The sequence below is a fragment of the Podarcis pityusensis genome (genome assembly GCF_964106645.2).
Source record: "Podarcis pityusensis genome assembly, chromosome: 2".
Taxonomy (NCBI): domain Eukaryota; kingdom Metazoa; phylum Chordata; class Lepidosauria; order Squamata; family Lacertidae; genus Podarcis; species Podarcis pityusensis.
In genome coordinates this window covers 41,263,176-41,283,219 of record NC_138029.1, presented here as the reverse complement: position 1 = coordinate 41,283,219, position 20,044 = coordinate 41,263,176, and the positions used below count along the sequence as shown (strand labels likewise).

General features: G+C 44.6%; 1 protein-coding gene across 1 annotated transcript; it reads left to right on the top strand.

The window, feature by feature from the left end:
- Positions 1–1,360: 1,360 nt before the first annotated feature.
- On the top strand, positions 1,361–19,840 carry LOC308470459 (TBC1 domain family member 24-like; the record flags this gene model as incomplete). Its single annotated transcript, XM_080993799.1, has 7 exons — positions 1,361–1,550; positions 7,997–9,029; positions 9,994–10,152; positions 13,622–13,685; positions 15,242–15,337; positions 17,213–17,477; positions 18,557–19,840. 7 exons carry the CDS (start codon positions 1,361–1,363, stop codon positions 18,700–18,702), a joined length of 1,953 nt encoding a protein of 650 aa, XP_080849925.1. The 3' UTR covers positions 18,703–19,840.
- Between the last annotated feature and the right edge of the window lie 204 nt (positions 19,841–20,044).

Sequence of the window (20,044 nt, the reverse complement as noted above, 5' to 3'; positions counted from 1 at the left end):
AGTTTCATTGTTTGGGGCCATTAGGTAGCAACAGGTGCCACTTTTATTTAACTAGTCTCATTCCTGTTCTCTTAACATGAGCTTGATCTATAAAAATTAGAAGATGATAATGTTAATCTCTACAGGCTGTGAAATGCTCAGCCAATTAACATTCTGTTAAAGGCACAGACATATACCAGACTCTGTTTTTCTGGTCAGCTCTAGGGCTAGAAATGAATGGTTTGAAAATGTTTGCAGGGAGAAGGTTGTGCTGTGATTAAGAGGGATGGAATACTGTTGCATACCACCCTAATCCAGATTCCAGGGGTTCCATGCAAGTACCCAGGGTTTGGTTTCCTCAGAATGAGGGATAGCAGAGACTGTGGTATCTCTATGATACATGGTTTATTTATGCATATATACAACCTGCAGCTTGATGTATTACACACATTAGCAGCAGGAGGGCACTCTGATGGCGAATAATTCCCAGTCATTATATTCCCATCTTAACAGTCCCACCTTCTTTCTCAGTGCAGGTATAGCAGTCACTTCAGAACTTGTCCTGCTTTCCTAGGTTAGACAAAACTCAAACAACAGCCCTGTGCTTATTATATTCCACTCAAAATTAAAACTGTTTATACATGTACCTTTAAAGAACATTGAAATTACATTCTTTGCCTTGGAGAATTCTGGGCACTGTAGTTTACCTCTCACAGAGTTACAATTCCCAGCAACCCTTAACAAATTACAGTGCCCAGAATTCTTTGAGGGAAGGCATGAGCTTTGAATGTGCTTTAAAGGTGTAGTGTGTATGCAGCCTGTGTAAACAAAAGGCCTCCCCAATGTAGCTCTGTGGTACATTTATAACAGCTTCCCCCTTTGTTTTTATACACTCTGAACCTCACAGCTTCGTCAGTTAAAATACTTGGCATTCACTGTTCACATGATTCTATTTCTATCTTCAAGTAGAAACAAAGGAACCAGCAGGAAGCAGTTGGAGAGCCAGTTTTGTTGTTTATGTTCCATCCTTTCAAGGACGTTTAAACAAGGACACAAATCGAGAGACACCCCTACTTCCCCTCCCCTCTCCTCTGTATATTGGTATGTTTGTTTTTCTGGTACACATGGGACTCGTTTTCTTGTGATATTGCAAGGACCACACAGGGAAATAAAGTTTACCCTTGGAAAAATAAATGAGCCTTTTTAATGGTCCTGATGATAATTTGATCAGTATCTTGCCTATTTACATCCTGCTTGTCAGAGAGGCATATGGCAGGCATGAATGAGTGAGTAGGTGGGGAAACATTTTACTAGTGTTTACACCAAATAAGCATCTCCTTCGGGGAGGAGCTGGCTGCACAGGAGGCCTCGGGCCCAATAAATGAGGCACAGGAGCAAAGCTTCAACCAGGTCATTCGAGCAAGGACAAGGGATGCTGCAGATTGGGCTGAGTTATACCAGCCCCACTGGGCCCCCCAGAGCAGATGTCCCTTTGGACAAAGCAAGGGCAAGGAAAACAGCAAACACCATGATGGGTGAGCTAAAGCAAGGCAACCTGGAGACCACACAAGGTAAGACATCTCCAATCAACCTTGCAGATCATCAGGGGGGGGAAAGTAGAGAGTCAGCCTAGATTTTACTTGTATCTATATACCAGAAGGTGGCTTGAGCAGCCCAGGCTAACAAGCTGTTCACCTGGATGGAAGTGTTATTTGCTCTTAACAAGTAGTTAGTTGTAATAGTGCATTAGATCCAGGTATTGCAAGGTTTTGCATTTGGCTGGGGTAGACCCGATGTCTGTTCTCTTCCGAGGGCTAGTACACAAACAGTGTGGCCACAGGTTTTCCACACCTGAACTACATACAGCAACCCAGCAACTACATACAGCTTTAAAGCTCCAGGCCCTCAATTTAGCATGCTCCCTGAGATGTTCTAGACGGAGGGAAGCATGCATTTACAGGCTGTTCCTGTTTCATTTCATTTTTTTTATTATGCATGTTTTATTTGCACAATAGGGTTACAATGTACTGTACTAAAGAAAGCAAGACTTTCAGCAATTCAGCTTGTGTATGCATTTATCAGTTTAAAAAGCTAGTCGTTCTTTTTCATAATTCAGATTGAAGCTGGCTTGGAGGAAATGAATCAAATAGCAGCATTTCCCAAGAAATGACAGTGTGTACACAGCTTCAGTCTAACCAGGCCCTTATTTCTGGATAGAGGCAAGGCATGTAGCTATGGCACAAGCAGGAAGCTTTCTGTTGTATAAGCTAGCTTTACTAACATAGTTTAAAAAGCAAATCCTAACTACAGAACAGCACAAGCTGCAGAACATAATGTTATCTGAGATATATTTATTTATCCATGTGCTGTTAAAAGACAACAACACCTCCTAAAAACACTTAACCATAAGTTTCAGTTACTGATGAAGCCACAATTTTCCAGAAATTGAAAACATTCCCTCCAACTACTCTTAGGTCATCGTTAACTAACTCTTTTTAGCAATTGCACAGTATTTCCCCCAGGGGGACTCAACTTCAACAGCAGAGCTAAAGAACTTGCCCACAGCACACATTTAATTTCAGAGGTTTTCATCTAATGCAGGAGTTTTAGGCACACCTCGGGTCTGTAGACAACTATAATGACCTTCCCTGGCACAGTTTAGCCTCTCCAGTAGGTTCTTTTATCTCTTGATCCATTTTCTCCAACATGTTTTGTTTACCTTGCCTTTTGTATATGATTTCCTTTGCCATGTAACTTCTTTGTTCCCAGGACTTTCCATATGGCGTATCCCAGTAATACGTAAGGACCGCCCCCACTCTCCCACCACAGATGCAAGCCTTTTTTCTTCATTTCTTTCTTGCTCTCAGTTCTTTGGTTTCTATATTCTGACCTGCTCCCCGCTTTCCAAGTGATAAGAACAGGGCCAGTCCCATTATAATGCAAAGTAGATCTAGCCAATTAGAGAAAGAGAATGTGACATACTCCTTGGTTCATTTTAAGGTGTGTCTGTGTGTGTCTTCCCTGGTGAAAATGTCATTGCTGCCCCATAGAATGAAGCTCAGAAATCCAGGATGATAACGTAACTGCATTTATGAATTTTCTAACTCCAGCTTGTTTGTTTGTTTTAAATTTGTATACCACCCATAAGCACTGACTTATGTGGAACACTGGGTGCCCAGGTACCTACAATTTTTTAATGAAGGCCTCCCCCCTCAAGGTTCCACTCCACGGAGTGAGCATACCACAGGGCCTGTGCATGTGACATTGGCACGCCCCCGTTACGTGTGTGAGTGATGTCAGCATGCTGCGGGTCATGCTGATGTCTTGTGCTCTTGCTGCAGGGTGTGCCAACACTACATAGGCACACTGTGATGATATCAGCATGCCCCAGGCACTCACTGTCGTGAGGCCAAAATGGCGCGCCTGATACCACCCTTCATCCAAAGATGTCAGAGCAGTGCACAGCATAAAATGCATATTTAAGACGTGATTCTCCCCCTCCCTGAAACTTGTAAGAACGAAAGACAAAACCTTCCCGATGCAGAGAAATCCATCATTATTATACCCATACAGTGGTACCTCGGGTTACAGATGCTTCAGGTTACAGACGCTTCAGGTTAGACTCTGCTAACCCAGAAATAGTACCTCAGGTTAAGAACTTTGCTTCAGGATGAGAACAGAAATCGTGCTCCGGCGGCGCGGCAGTTGCAGGAGGCCCCATTAGCTAAAGTGGTACCTCAGGTTAAAAACAGTTTCAGGTTAAGAACGGACCTCCAGAACAAATTAAGTTCTTAACCTGAGGTACCACTGTATTGCTGGGTGTGGGGAGGTTGAGAGGATATGGTTTGTATCAGTCCTGCACCCAGTGTTGCTTTACCCACTTTACTGGAGGGACGGCGAAGTTAAGAGTGTTGTATGACAACCCCGCTGTTGTTATTCTGGTTTGTTGCTCCTAAAGGGAAATGCAGGATGGACTGTGAAATTGGTTGTAGCAGCTGAGAAATTAATTAAAGTTACAGGGGTGAAGGGAGCTAGGGGGAAAAGTTTCAGTTGTTGGTGGAAGGATGTTATCTAGATGCCAGACATAGACAGAAGGTCTAGCCATTTAGAGAGAGAGATGGCCGTAGACATGGTGCATAAGTTTCTTAGAGGCCAGGCCTATCCAGCTTCAATGACTATTTGTCACCAGATCTATCAGAAATGGTAGACATGTTCTTTGATGTTAGTTCTGTATGCATGTATACACCCCCCTCCACCTAAAATATTCCTGCAGACACCAGTGAACTGGAGTGTGTCACTTTCCCAGACCCTGAAGGATATTACATACCCAGGCTAGAAATAAAAAGCCAGGGATTAAATACATTAACATTACTTTGTTAAGTGCCTGAGACCCATCATGTGGGGAAACCATAGCTACAGACTCTGTAACTGCAATCAGGGCTCCAAACTAACACCACCCTTTTCAGCTCTGAGGAGAGCAACAACTTCCAGATGGTTTTTTGCATTTGATTGTCACTCGCTACTCTCCCCCCCCCCTTCTTTCCCCAAGCAATGAGCCATTGCAGCTGACACCCGTGTTTCTGTTCTGGCATTTCTATTTCTGTAGCATCTCTGCAGTACAAATTAATAATATAACAATGCTATAAATTGTTAGGCGACAGGTGTTAACTGAATGCTAAGCATTAGCACAGTTTAACTTGCAGCCATTATGAAGGATTCTGGGAAAACAGTTCTGGACCTTATCAACTCCAAACCTACAACAGCAAGTGTGCACTGAACTGTTATCTCTCCCACCTGCAGGACCATGCAAAATCACAGTGATATCACTCCCAGTATATTTCAGCTTTAACTATTCAGCCTCTAAGGTGCTTTGGGAATTACTCTTGCCAATGTATCTTCTAAACCTAATGCAGGGGTGAATAGCATTAGGACCTGGGCAGCCATTCTTGGAGGCATGCTATTCGGAACAGATTTTGGTAAAAACATGCAAGTTCTTACTCTATCATGTCATCAGAGATGTCAACAGAATTTCCTGTAAACAGTATACTGTATAGGGATTAGGGTCCCTGCATCCCAACCCCCAATCTATTGACAAGAACTGCTGCTTAGGCAGATAGATTAATGTAACCTAGCCTAATTTAGAGGGCCGTTGCAAATGTAAAATGGGGAGGGGAGGAAAACATACACAATCTTGTGCTCTTGGGTGTAGAAAAGCAAAATGCAAATATATGCTACACAACACATAGTTATCTGAAGAAGTGTGCATACACACGAAAGCTTATACCCAGAACAAACTTAGTTGGTCTCTAAGGTATATGAAGAAGTGTGCATGCACACAAAAGCTTATACCGTGGTACCTCGGGTTACAGACGCTTCAGGTTACAGACTCTGCTAACCCAGAAATAGTACCTCTGGTTAAGAACTTTGCTTCAGGATGAGAACAGGAATTGCACGGTGGTGGCATGGTGGCAGCGGGAGGCCCCATTAGCTAAAGTGGTACCTCAGGTTAAGAACAGTTTCAGGTTAAGAACAGACCTCCAGAATGAACTAAGTTCTTAACCTGAGGTACCACTGTACCCAGAACAAATTTAGTTGGTCTCTAAGGTGCTACTGGACATTTTTTTTAAAAAAATTATTTTAACAGCATCTGACCAACACGGCTACGTACCTGAATCTAGAAGAACATGGTTAAATTATGGAATAAACACCCATGGGAAGCAGTGTTGGGATGTAGATGGTCATCAACTTAGATGGAAATAAAAAGAGGATTAGATAAATTGATGGAACATAAAGTTACTAGCCACTGTGACTAGGATATGCTTTCATTGTATGCTTCTGAATACTAGTTACTTGAAACCATAGGAGGGGAGAGTGCTGCTGCATTTAGGTCTTGTGTTTAGCTTCCCACAGACATCTGGTTGGCCACTGTAAAAACAGCATGCTGGACTAGATGGGCCATTGGCCTGAACTGGCAGGGCTCTTATGTTCTTACATCATTGCATTCACACACATCACATAAATACTGCAACGCTATAAAAGTAGCCTCCTTGCTCTAACTGCAATGTTTCACAATCCAGATATCTACAGCAAGATACCCAGGCAAACAAAAAGTTTGACAACCCTGATAGCTAACAGACACAGAAAGCTGTATACATTATTTAACAATACATTGCATGGGGCATTCCAACCTAAATTTTATTTTATTACTTATGTTTTAGCAGATCAGGAAGCAGGATCAATTAAGTATTAAACACACTGTGATTAATGTGACCTATATTCACCATGATTTCTAACGTTTCACTGGTTTTACGTTCTATCTTCAATTTTAGAAAGCCCTAAACTCCATCATGGGGAGAATCAGCAAAGTAACCCATCTGTTTATTTTATGGCTGTCATCTGCAGCTGCAGGCATGGCATCTCTTTTCTCCTGAGGAGGCCTTCCCAGGAAGTGGTTATTAATTGCCTGCCTGCCTGCCTGCCTGTCCCCACCTCTCTCTCATTTAAATGATAATCTACCTTGTTACTTGAAGAAGATGCAGTTGCCTGGCTCAGATTGCATGATATTATTCGCTCCTTGATTGGCTTTTCAAAAGTCTGCCTCTAGAACATTGAACGGCCCATATCATCAAGCAGGTGGATACCCTTTTGCCCATGCCAACAATTTCACATTAGGAGATTCTGATTTCAGATCTAAATGGAGTTGAAGCTTTCTGGAGGAAGCCTATGGAATACTTCCTAGGTTCCCGAACTCCCTACTTGGGTGATTTTAGGCTCCAAATACAGTCTGGGAAAATGCACTTTGAAAATCCTGTTGCTATGCAAATAGTTCCTTTTGCCTTTTCGTACCACTTTAAGATAAAGTGTGGTTTATAAATCAGTTTTAGAATACCATTTATTCATTCTAACAATGCCTAATGATTTTGATTTCCTAACCAACAAGCCTATGTTTATATGTTGCATAATGTGTATATGGATCTACATTCTCTGTGCCAGGGATTGGAAACCCCTTTTCAGCCCAAGGGCCACATTACCTTCTGGGGGCCGCGTGCCATTGCTGAGCAAGGCCAGAGGCAAACATGGGTGGGGCAATGAATGGAAGTTTTACCCTTGGACAGTAGGCTAGTTTCTACACACACTCTCACACCCTTTATCTCTGCTCCACCCAAGGAAGTAAAGAGTTAAAAGACACGTTCCAGCCTGGCAAAAACACTCAAGGAGGGTGGGAAGCAAGGCTAATGGTGGGTATGGCTTTGAGAGAGTCCCAAGGACCAGACAGAGAGACTTGAAGGGCCACATTCAGCCCACCAGGCCTGAGGTCCACCACCCTTGCTCTATGCTTAAAGGTAAAGGTAAAGGGACCCCTGACCATTAGGTCCAGTCGTGACCGACTCTGGGGTTGTGGCGCTCATCTGGCTTTATTGGCCGAGGGAGCCGGCGTACAGCTTCCGGGTCATGTGGCCAGCATGACTAAGCCGCTTCTGGCAAACCAGAGCAGCACACGGAAACGCCGTTTACCTTCCCGCCACAGCAGTACCTATTTATCTACTTGCCCTCTGATGTGCTTTCGAACTGTTAGGTTGGCAGGAGCTGGAACAGAGCAATGGGAGCTCACCCCGCCGCGGGGATTCGAACCGCCGACCTTCTGATCGGCAAGCCCTAGGCTCTGTGGTTTAACCCACAGCGCCACCCACGTCCCTATGTTCTATGCTTACTCACATTTAAATGTTTTGTTGTTCTACCTTTATAACTAATGATGAGCAAATAGCTTTGATTTACATGAGAGATGGAAGCATCCCCAAATACCTAGAAGACTAAATGAAAGCCTGTGAGGTGACAAGTGATAACTATGACCGGTGCTTGTGTTTAAATTTTAAGTGGGAATTGTCTGTGGTTGCAACTCCCAAGAGACCGGATAAAATCCCAGTGCTTTTCACCCATGGTTGTCAGGAACAGTTTAAGCAATCTGCCCAATGGTGAGATGTGAATCATGCTGAACCATGGTGCTTTTGCTCCACAGAGACCACCGATCTATCTAAGGCCTCCTTGCAAATCCCTTTGGTGGTTGCGATGGACATGGACGCAGCCTCCTGCTTACGCTGTAGCAAATTTGTGGACCAGAACAAGATGCCCAAGCTGAACGAACAGCAGGACAGTCAGGAGCACCTGTTTGGCAAGTCTATGAAGGAGCTCAAAAAACTGGGGAGGGAGGGGCGCTGGGCAGGAAGTCACGCTCTGAGGGCGCAGGCTTATCAGCATGTGATCCAGCACATACCGTGCAGGCTCATGACCCCTGACGCTGAAGTCTACAGAGATGTTGCCAGCAAGCTGTTTGAAGCCCCGAACGAGAGCTTTGACCCATTACCTGAATTCCTGGAAGGAAGCATCATGCCCGAATACTGCCTCTCTGAAGAAGGGGTAACTGCAGTGAAAAGGATACTCATCTGCATTTCCAGCCTATACCCCGACATCACCTACTGCCCCCTGCTTCCCGCTGTGACTGCCCTGATGCTCCATTACAGCCAAGGCGAGGGCCAGTGCTTTGAGGACACTTGCCGGCTCCTCTACTGCAATGCTCCCCACACCTCCTACATTGACCACTCCTTCCTCACCCACGAGGCTTCATGCATGACCTTTGGGGACCTGGCCAACAAACACTGCCCAGCTGCCCACCGCCTGATAGCGAGCTCATCGGACAACATATTTGAGGTGTATTCCGACTGGCTGGTCTGGCTTTTCGATGGCCTCCCATTTGATTATGTCATCCGCATTTTTGACGTGTACCTTCTGGAGGGGCAGAAAGTCCTCTACCGGATCGCGCTGGCCCTGCTCAAGCAGTTCCAGCTGTCCGTGGCTTCGCAAGGCTTGGAGGTGGTGGATATCAAAGGGAGCTTGTGGCGTTTCATGCAGGGCATTCGTGAGCACATGACCACCGACAAGCTTCTGGAAAAGGCGTTCAGCATCCGGCTTTTCTCCCGCAAAGAAATCTGGCTCCTTCAAATGGCTAACAGGAAGGCATTAGTGGAGAAAGGAGTGACCGCAGTGCAGCACAGGTACAAAAGGCCATGAGGCATCATCCAGTTAGATCAGTCAGTAGAACATGAGACTCTTAATCTCAAGGTTGTGGGTTCAAAAGATTCCTGCATTGCAGGGGGTTGGACTAGAGGACCCTCATGGTCCCTTCCAACTCTGCTTTAGATATTGCACATTCTCTTTTGAGAAGGACGTCACCAAACACTACGGCTAAGTCAATTACAGAGCACTACACAGTACAGCTACAGATGACCAGAGACATTCAATCTCCATAGGATAATCTCATACAGATTTTTTTCCTGCTAGCACTGTGGTCCCCACTTTAAACAGTCCTGACCTGCGACTAAAGAATTCTGGGAGCTGTAGTTTGTTAAAGGTGCTGAAAGTTGATAGCAGCCCCCTATTCCCTTTCTAGAATTACAATTTGCAGAGTTCCCTGGGGATTGATTGTTAAACCACTCTGGAAATAGTAGCTCTGGGAGAGGAACAGGACTCTCCCAACAACTCTCAGCACCTTTAACTAATTACAGCTCCCATAATCTTTTGGGGGGGGAATCATGACTGATAGTGCTTCAAATGTACAGTATGGTGTGATTGTGGCCTCAGTGTAGAAGCACAAAAAGGACCAGGATTGTCCCAAGTGACAAAGGGGTTTAGGAAGCACAAAGGCACATGGCATTGGTAAATTGATATTTCTGAATCAGCTGCTTTAGAATTAATCTATATCACATTGCCAATTGTTGCATTCGTTCTCTCCAACGGTAGGAAAAAGTAATTGCCTTGACTAATTTTGGATCTCATTCTTTGGAACTGACACAACAGTCTGTTATGTCTACTACCATTGGACATAACATATGAAGAGCTGGCTGTGTGTTTGGTTAGCAGTATCTTTGGAAGAAAAATCTTTGTCCTCAGGATTGGGATCTATGGAGCTATTTACAGTACAGGATTAATTATTTTCCCCTTCTCTCGTCTGCTGTACAGGCAACCATTTCACCTCACTGTGAATGCCCACAATTTCTCTTCCACCATTGTTACTGCTCAGGAAATGCGTGTTGTCTGGTCCTGGATCCCTGAACGATTTTCTTTGTTCTCACCTGTCCGCATATTCTCAACTTCAGAAAATGGATACAGCTTGCAGAGGTAAGTTTGCACAGTGAGTTTCAAACCATCAGAATTCTCAACAGGATAAAGAAAATGAACAGAAAGGTTAAAACATTTGGGGCTTTTTAGTTTAGTTATAAGGCAAGTAATGGGAGACATGATGTGGTTTTATAAAATTATGCATGGTGAGAAGAAAAGCTTTTTTTCATCTCTCATAATACTAGAACCTGGGGCCATCCAGTGAAGCTGAATGTGGGAAGTTTCAAGAAGCATAAAAGGAAATACTTCTTCACATAGTACATAGCTAAACCAGTGGAGAGAGATTTTTCTCCCTCTTCCATAGAAGACTTGGGACTATCCAATGAAGACTCAGGGCAATCCTTTGCACAGTGCATAGCTAACCTATGGAATGACCACTAATTTGGATGGCTTTAGAAGGAAAAGAGAAAAAAATTCATGGATATGGGTATCAATGGTTACAAGCCACAACAGGGCTAGTTCATTCAGTGAGGCTTGGGGAATAATTCAAGGTTGTGGACGAAATGAGGTAATATCCTGTGAAGTGTGTTAGTTTGCCTTGGAATGGTGCGTTGCTTTTGGGTTTGGGTTTATTATGTATTTTGTGTTCTCACTTTGTATTTTTATGTTGTGAACCACCCTGTGACCTTCAGATAAACGGAGCAGTGCCAGATTTATGTATAAGCTAAACAAGCTATAGCTTAGGGCCCCACTCTCTTGAGGGCCCCCAAAAAATGTAAAGGGGAAAAAACCTGGATGTACATTTCCAAAATATAAGATAAAAAACAAATAAAATAAAACCTACATACAGCAACAGTGTTTTGTGTTGTGTAGGCTCCTATGATGTGTAAGTAATGGGCCCCGCCTGCTAGCCTGCTCCCTAAAATATTCAACACAAAAAAAACAGTGGCAATTTGTTGTTGACAAAGGACAGTTGGACATATAAAGGGTCCCATTACCTTCAGTAGCTTAAAAGGTAAAGGGATCCCTGACTGTTAGGTCCAGTCGCGGACGACTCTGGGGTTGCGGCGCGGTGCTCATCTCGCTTTACTGGCCGAGGGAGCCGGCGTACAGCTTCCAGGTCATGTGGCCAGCATGACTAAGCCGCTTCTGGTGAACCAGAGCAGCGCACGGAAACGCCATTTACCTTCCCACCAGAGCGGTACCTATTTATCTACTTGCACTTTGACGTGCTTTCGAACTGCTAGGTTGGCAGGAGCAGGGACCGAGCAATCTCATCCCGTCACGGGGATTCAAACCACCGACCTTCTGATCGGCAAGCCCTAGACTCTGTGGTTCAACCCACAGTGCCACCTGCATCCCTTCAGTAGCTTAGGGCCTCATCAAACCTAAATCTGGCCCTGGAAAGGAGGCACACAAATTTAATAAATAACAACAAGAAGAAGTTATCTGTTGGAGGCAGTATGCCTCTGAATGCCAGTTTCTGGGAATCACAAGTGTGAAGACTGCTGTTGCACTCAGCTTTTGCTTGTGAGCTTCCTAGAAGCAACTAGTTGGCTACTGTGAGAACAGGATGCTGGACTGTTGCTTATTATTCAGGGCATTTATCTAGGCTTAAGAATTAATGTGAGAATGTGCCCCAATGATTATTATTATTATTATTTTTTTTTGCACAGAAATTGCCATAGGGATAATGTTTGTTTAAAACATTTCTTCAGCCAAAAGGGCTCCCAAGGTAGCTGACATGAGATCGATAATAGTGTGTGCTCTCAGACTAGCATGATACAACATGATAAAAAGGGAATAAGAAAACTCCAGGAGCAGTTTTTAAAGTTTGTATAAGGATCAGTTGGGGTGGAAACAGTTGAAGAAGAGAAGGAGCAAAATGGAGCTGATCTCTCTGGAGTGGCCCTGCTTCCCTTCTCTTCCTCTGCTGCAGGCTGATGGAAAGGAAGTGTTCCTATGCTTCTGCCCGATAACATTTACCATATTTTTTGCTCTATAAGACGCACCAGACTACAAGACGCACCTAGTTTTTGGAGGAGGAAAAGAAGAAAAAAAATATTTTGAATCTCAGAAGCCAGAACAGCAAGAGGGATCGCTATGCAGTGAAAGCAGCAATCCCTTTTGCTGTTCTGGCTTCTGGGATAGCTGTGCAGCCTGCATTCGCTCCATAAGACGCAACACACAAATAAGCGAGGGGAAAGACTGCTTAAATTTGTTCCATGGATCATTTGGAGGCTGCTGCCTCCCCCCGCTGTTTTGAAAATGTGCATGCAGAAGTGGCTATAGGGATGCAGCCTGCTAATGTCAGAAGGGTCAACCATGAATTTGTGATGACTACCTTGGAAAGTTCCCAGGACTCACTTTGCAGGCCATGCATCTCATACTAGCACCTGGCCATTCTGTCATTACAAAGAGATAGGCCTAGAGCTATTTTCTATTGACATTTCCAAAGTAAAAGAACGTAAATATTGAAGTCTGGCCAGGTACACTGGGACACATGTAACAACAGCAAATCTCGTTAGAAAACAGCCCAGATGGTCTGCTTGGTAGAAGTGTGAAAGTGCCCCCTGCCCTCTCAGAAGATATCTGATCAGTGTCACAGTCCTGGGGCAAATAATAGTTAAGACACACCCATATCCAAAGAAATATACTTTCACAATCACAATTAAGCTGCCTGATTTCAGACCTAGGAATCGTATGTCAAGATCCTGCATGTACCCCTGAGATTATGTTGTGCTTAAAATTTTATCTGAGCAATTACCTGCACCACTGAGCAAAAATTCTGGCTTCAAACTCCACATAGCATGCCAGCCTTGCCTGTTATTACACATCCCTAAACAATACTGAAAATGAGCGGAGGAGTGTTTTTGCCACCTCTCCTTTATGAGTTTGCAAAGGCTGCCTGTTTAACACAGCAGTGGTAAGCACAAGGAGATTGATGACTGTCACTACGTACTGCTATTCCTCCAGGTATTTAAACTAGTAACGTCCAGACCTATCAAAAGAGATGCACAGACAGATTTCTCTGTGATGCATGAAAACACCAAAGGGGTGAAGTTACGTCCAACTTCTGCAGAGACCTTGCAGTATCAGTGTTGCAACTCAGAGCCATCCCATCTCCTCCCTGCGTTACTTCTTCTTGCACCAGCAGTGGACTTAATCCAGAAAATCCTCCCCCAAACCCAGGCAGGAGGACGCAAAGCATCATGGGGTCCAGCCCAAGAAGAAACAGAAGAGCATAGAGTGCAACAGGCAGTTTGGGTGGATTACATGAGCCTTTGGCCTGATCCAGCAGGACTCTTGTTCTTAACGTGGAAAGCATGCAGTGGATCTGGATGAATATGCAGGAAGCCAGTTTAGCTTTCACCTTGATGCTTTCATTGCCCCAGGCTTCCTAGTAATGCACTAAAGTAGAATGTACTGTGCTGACAGGTCACAGTCCATTCGACTTCCACCTCAGTGCTATAATGGGATTGCTTTCCCTGACATTAGCTCATCCTTCTTCCATTTTTGTTTCTTGCAGGTTTTATTCCTGCTGTGAAGGCTACGAACCAACGGTACTGCTGTTAAAAACCACACTGGGGGAAGTAAGTATCTTCTGAGCATCCGAGAGACCTGCGGGTCGGGCCTTTCTTCTATGGGTCTAGGCTGAAAACGCAAATAACAAATGTCAGAAACCATCGGTAGAGTACTCTGTACATGCTGCCTGGACTAGCAACAAGTTCCAAAGTTCTCTGCTGAAGGATGCTCGCTGAATAGTGAACACAAGCATTTGTTCGTTCATATCTGTAACTCACTCTAATGCTTGCCAAATCGGGAAGAGTGGGGATGGTGGAGGCAAATTGAGATCTGGGTCAGAATGGTTAGTAAGGCTATAAAGAGCATCTGTTTCGAGACACGGGACAGTACAGGTTCCCTTACCCCCAGGTGAAAGGGATGCTTCCAAACAGTACTGTTCTTTCAGAATTGATAGAAGGCACTATTACTTTTCTTGGGTCACTCTTAAAGACAGCAATACTGGGCAGGCTAAGCTATTTTGTCGTAACAAATGAATGAGTGTATTTATTCGTAACTGTACTACTTTGGATGTCAGTTACATGCCAGTTGCATATCTGTTTCACTCCTGAGAAAGGAAAAAGAACCACAACTGAGTTCTGTTCCACGAAGTTTTCATACTCGATAGGGAGCTGGAGCCAAGGACAACACATTGCTTTCCACTCACAATCTTAAGTGTACACTTCAAAATGTAACACATGAAATGGTCCAGGCTTTCCTTTAACTAGATTAAAGTGACATTGACACATTGTGGGTGGTGCTTATCTTCATGGCTGGGTACCTGAAGGAACACTTGCTTCCACCTCAACCTGCTCAGGCCCCCCTCTCTGTCTAGGTCAGCCTTTCTCAACCTGTGGGTCCCCAGATGTTGTTGAACTACAACTCCTATCACCCCTAGCTAGCAAGGCCAGAGCTCAGGGATGATAGGAGTTGTAGTCCAACAACATCTGGGGACCCACAGGTTGAGAACCACTGGTCTAGGTGATCAGAGGTGAGTGAGGAGAGGCCTTTTCTGTTGTGGTGCTTTGCCTCTACAATCTTCTCTCCAAGAAGGCTCAGCCTTCAGGACTTTTCTGGGGAATTTTATGGTGCTCTTTAAAGTTTTTAACTTTTTAATGTTCTGGTTTCATGCTGTTTAGCTTAAAACTTTTTAAAAGAAGGCTTGAATTATAGCGTGTAATTCATGTTTCTTTGATTTGTTAGACACCCCAGATCTGCATGTCATTGAAGGGAAGACAAATTTTAAAATTTAGTTTAATTAACAGCGAGAGATCACAAATTACAAACCTTAAGCTCTCTGTCAATCCAAAGTCCCTATCCTAATATTTGCTCCAGTTTTATCTCCTTATTATGCTGTCATAAAATGGCTAAAAGACTGTGATAGTATCTCATTTTGTGACACTACTCTATTTGGTACATAGCCATATCCAATTATGGCTGTGCTGCTCCAATTAAAGTGTTCGAAGGGAGTGACCCTATCAATCTTCTGTGATAAAATATAGATATTTGGCTCCTCAGCTTTTTCTGAGATCCTCTAGGAATGACAAATGACAGAATTCATTGCTTCTTGCCTCTTCCTTCCATACAGGTGTGTGGAGCATTTCTGTCCTCCGACTGGAGCGAAAGGAAAAAAAGTGGGGGGGCATCAAGTTTCTTTGGCACAGGAGAATGCTTTGTTTTCACAGTGAGTCTAAAATTTATTCCCGCAATGGAGATTGGGTTGATTTTACAATTTTTAAAGTCCTTTTATTCATTGGCCTTCAACTGGTAGGTCACAGCCTGACCAATACTGGATCACAGTCCGAACTAAAATGGGTCCCACCAGCAGCACCAACACCATATAAATAAGCAGTAAAAATTAAATGTGGGCCTCAAAATGCATTTTCAGGCTTAAGTTGAAGCCCACTCTGCCTATCCCAAAATGTAGCTGTGAGTCTCAACACCCCTACTAGGTAAGGCGGCCAGCCGGCTGTAGAAGAGTTGCAATTTCCTCTTCTGCGCCACCTTGTTCTGAAAGTGCAGCATGGCATGTGAACACAGTGAGCTTCCTGCATGTACAGAAGTTGCCAGAGCAGCTTCACCAAGTAGTGAACCAACCAATTCACTACTAGGAGTCTGGGTGTTGCAGCCAACTACAACCACTGCTTAATAACTGTGACATACCCTCCTTCATTGGCAGAATTTAAGCAGAGGCTGGATGGCTATCTATGTCCTGGCTTCCCTTCTCAGACACAGTACATGGACACTGGGCTTCATTGCTACCAAAGGCTTCATTCCACAGTTCACTGCATGGCCTAAACATAAATCAGGGTGCAGGTTACACAGTTCATAAGCAGAGTTCTAAGTTCATGGCCAGGTGGTCTCAACCCCTGTCATGCCTCCTTGGCTTTCTGTTTGAAGAATAGGGCAGGCACAGCCATTTGTGTGGATCCAAGTAACACAACTGGGCAAGCAAGTAGGCACTCCTGTGAGCAGGCTGTGTCTGCTCACAGTAGCATTCATGTTGGTGTGTACTTGGGAGATGGAGTCTGGTTCACTGCCTGGCCAAAATTCAGGCACCTCCCTGGTTTCTGGGGAATTGTCATTAGCTGGAAGTGGGTTGGGGGCTGAGTCGGGCAGCTCCCCCTCTTCAGTTCAGATATCTGCCACTTTCATGGTAGGAATGTCTCCAAAATAATGACTCCGTCCTGTCCCCACCAGGTCCTGCTTGGCATCTCCTAGACCACTTGGCCCCTTCCCAGGACCCAGCTCATCCATCATATCTCAACCCTCCTCCAACCAGCCCTGCCAAGATATCTCCTCAGGGCTCATAACAACCTGAAGTTGCAACATTCCACTTGCGCTAATCAGGGGGTTGGTCTACTTCAGGGTTTCCCAAACTTGCTTCGTCAGCTATTTTTGGACTACAACTCCTATCTTCCCCAGCTAGCAGGACCAGTGGTCAGGGATGACTGGGACTGTAGTCCAAAATCAGCTGGAGACCCAAGTTTGGAAAACCCTGGTCTAGATTATCTTGAAGGTTCCCTCCAACCCTGAAATTCTATGTGCACTATGTTCATATTGAGTTTACCAGGAGCTCAGTTGGAACCAGTTCCCTCAAGGAGTCATGCCCTGAGGCAGAGCTTTCCAAACTCTGTGTCGTGACACTTTAGTGTGTTGCCTCCAGTGTGTAGGTGTGCCGCATGAAAACTCCCTGGGCACCTCCCAGGGCTGGAAAGGGGGTAGTTTGACCTCCAGTTTGCTAGTAAAACTAAATTACTGTATCATGAAATGATACATGTCATAAAAGTGTGTCACCAACAGGAAAGGTTTGGAAAGCTCTGTCCTAGGGGAAGGGCCACAGCTCAGAGTATCACATCTGCTTAGCATGCAAATAGTGCCACGTTCAATCTCTGGCACCTCCAGGACTAGGAGAGACCGCTGCCTGAAACCCTGGGGAGCTCTTGCCAGTCAGATGGGCTCAGGCAGCTGTCCTATGTGCCCTCCTGTTCCTGTGCTGCCCTAGCAGAGCAACCGCAATGGAAAAATATACTTGATTTATGTTCTTTTGCTTTGAAAGGTTCACCCAGAAATGGAGCGATACGAGTGGGTGTTCATCAAGAAGCCGGAACAAGCTAAAGCTCTGCCTCGATCCCCACGCCCGCGCTCTCCGTCTCCCTTCTCATCCGAGGGTCACTCAACAACCAGCTCAAACCACCTCACTGTGCCAGTGCTGGACATGATTAAATACCGCCTCTCTCCATTCCTGGCAATTCGACACTTCAAGCTGCCTTCCAAAACAGCCTCCATGTTCATGTCTGGAACTCAGAAAGAGATCATCATAGGTAGCTATGCTTCTACTATGACACTATAGCTGTCACAGAGACCGTAGTGCCACAGACATTTCTGGTGCCCAGGACTGGCCCTATCGTTAGAGTGGGGAAGCTGCCTCAAGCGGCAGTTGCTGGCAGGGAAGGAAGGCAGCAGTGGCATGGTGTTGTTGGGGTAGAACTGAATGTGCCATGTGACCTATCCTGCACAAACACCTAAACATTGACCATGCTGGTTGGGTCTGATGGGAGTTGCAGTTTAGCAACAGATCCCGCATCCCTGCTGTTAGGGGTAAAGGATAAACCAAAACATTTCATAGAGGAACTGAGTGATGAGAAGCCTTGCACTGGTATCAGGTACAGCTCTATGTAAGGTAGCACAAATAATATCAACTTGACAGCCTACCAGTGATGGTTCAGTGAGGCCTGACTGCTTGCATGCAGCATGCAGCAATATACACCTACGGTCTACACTGTTTGCATGCAGAATAAGGCATTAATCTAAACTGAGAGACCTTTGTGCTCATATATAATGCAGGGGTGCTGTGCTATACGTGAGCAACCTAGCAGCACACGCAGCTTGAGAAAACTATGGCTACTGATGACAGCCACTAGGAGGCTACATGATCACATTAGCACAGAAAATATTCCCAAGTACTTTGGCGTAAGATAGGCATATGCCTTTCCAGTTTAAAAGCTTATTTTGGAGCTCCTTGCAAACCGTGTTGAAATTTAGGTCAGGTTTAGTCTTTGGAAATGCAAGATTAATCCCTTTGCTGTCTTTCACCAGTTCAATTATTTAGATGAAGTCATTTGAATGGTTGTTACTATGTTTCAGCAGGTGGTTTGTTCACAGAGTAACTCTATAATGAAAAGGAACTAGTTTTGCAAAATACAAAATTTGGGGCCGATATACCGTACACACATTTCTTTTCTGTGCCCCTGCATATGCTGCTGTCCTCCAATCAGAGTGTTTCAGATTTAACTTCACAGCAATGAAATCTGCTACTGATCATACAACAGAGGACAGCATTTCAGTTTGCTTTTCATAGCCAGCAACAGCCCATAACAAATCTCTGTTCGTTTCCCCCCAGGTGGTGGAGGAGGCCAAGCTCTGTTTATTGACGCTGATCTGCATCATGGGAGAACGGAGCACTGCGAAACATTTGACAACCCTCCTCTCTGCCAAGAAAACTTCCAGGTGCAGCTTCTAGAAGTCTGGGGCTTTCAAAACTCCTGATAGCGCCAATGAGATGCAATATTTCAGGCTGACATTCATCTCCACAGCACTGGGCATGACAACTGGTAGCGAAAGAAATGACACAAGGTGGTATCTGGAGATGTCAGGAGCAGAACATTTTCACACATTTTGGAAACTGTTCACTAATGCAAGACTTTTGGCACTAGACTTTCTAGTGAACAATACGAACAAAGGGAAATAGTCCCAACCAACTATAAATAAGATGGGGGGGGAAATGGGATAAAAATGTGAATAAACTGATGTAGTAGCTATAGTACAGTGGTACCTCGGGTTACAGACCCTTCAGGTTACAGACTCCGCTAACCCAGAGATATTACCTCAGGTTAAGAACTTTGCTTCAGGATGAGAACAGAAATGGCACGGCGGCAGTGGGAGGCCCCATTAGCTAAAGTGGTGTCTCAGGTTAAGAACAGTTTCAGGTTAAAAACGGACCTCCAGAACAAATTAAGTGCTTAACCCGAGGTATCACTGTATATGAAAAGTTTTTTAATAAGATGAAATACCAGCTAAAACAGGGGTCGGCAACCTAAGGCCCATGAGCCACAAGCAGCCCACAGGGGTCGTTTAACCAGCCCACGAGCTGCCCCTGAACTGAGCTGCCTGCTTGGCAAGCCCCCGCATGCTGTGCTAAACCGGCACAGCGTGGTGACTCACTTCCGCGGCGCCAAAAATCGCGTCTGTGCATGTGGAGACGCTGAAAACTGTGGGCATGCACGTTATCTGGCCCACGGAGGGATCTCCACTGGAGTGAACTGACCCAGGCGAGGTAAACCTTGCTGACCCCTGAGCTAAAACCAATGTATGTCTCTAAGGCTTTCTGGTGATAATAAAAAATATATTATTTTACCACAGGGATGAGAAACCTGTGACCCTCCAACTTGTTGTTGGACTCCATCTCCTACAACCATGACCACTGGCCATGTTGTTGGGGCTGATGGGAGTTGGGAGGCCACATCTTCCCAACCTCTGCTTTTGTCATTTGCTCTGAAAACTGTTCTACTTAGATGTTTGAAAGGTTTAATTTTAATGACGATACAGAAGCAGTCTGCTCACTTTTATTAGACAGACTGAATGACAATTTCCAAGAACTCCTTTTATATTGGATTCTTTGGGGCAAAGATAGATAGTAGCTTAATAATAATAATAATGTCATATACTAGAGCAAAAGAACAGCAGGTGTTTTTGTTTTTTGCTTTTTTAAAATGAGTGTATAAATCATTGAAATAATAAATTCTAAGGTAATGTATATCAATCTAATTTTTTTGTGTATGATGCATTTTCCTTCAGGTATCTTTATATTTTGAGATATGTACTGTTTTTC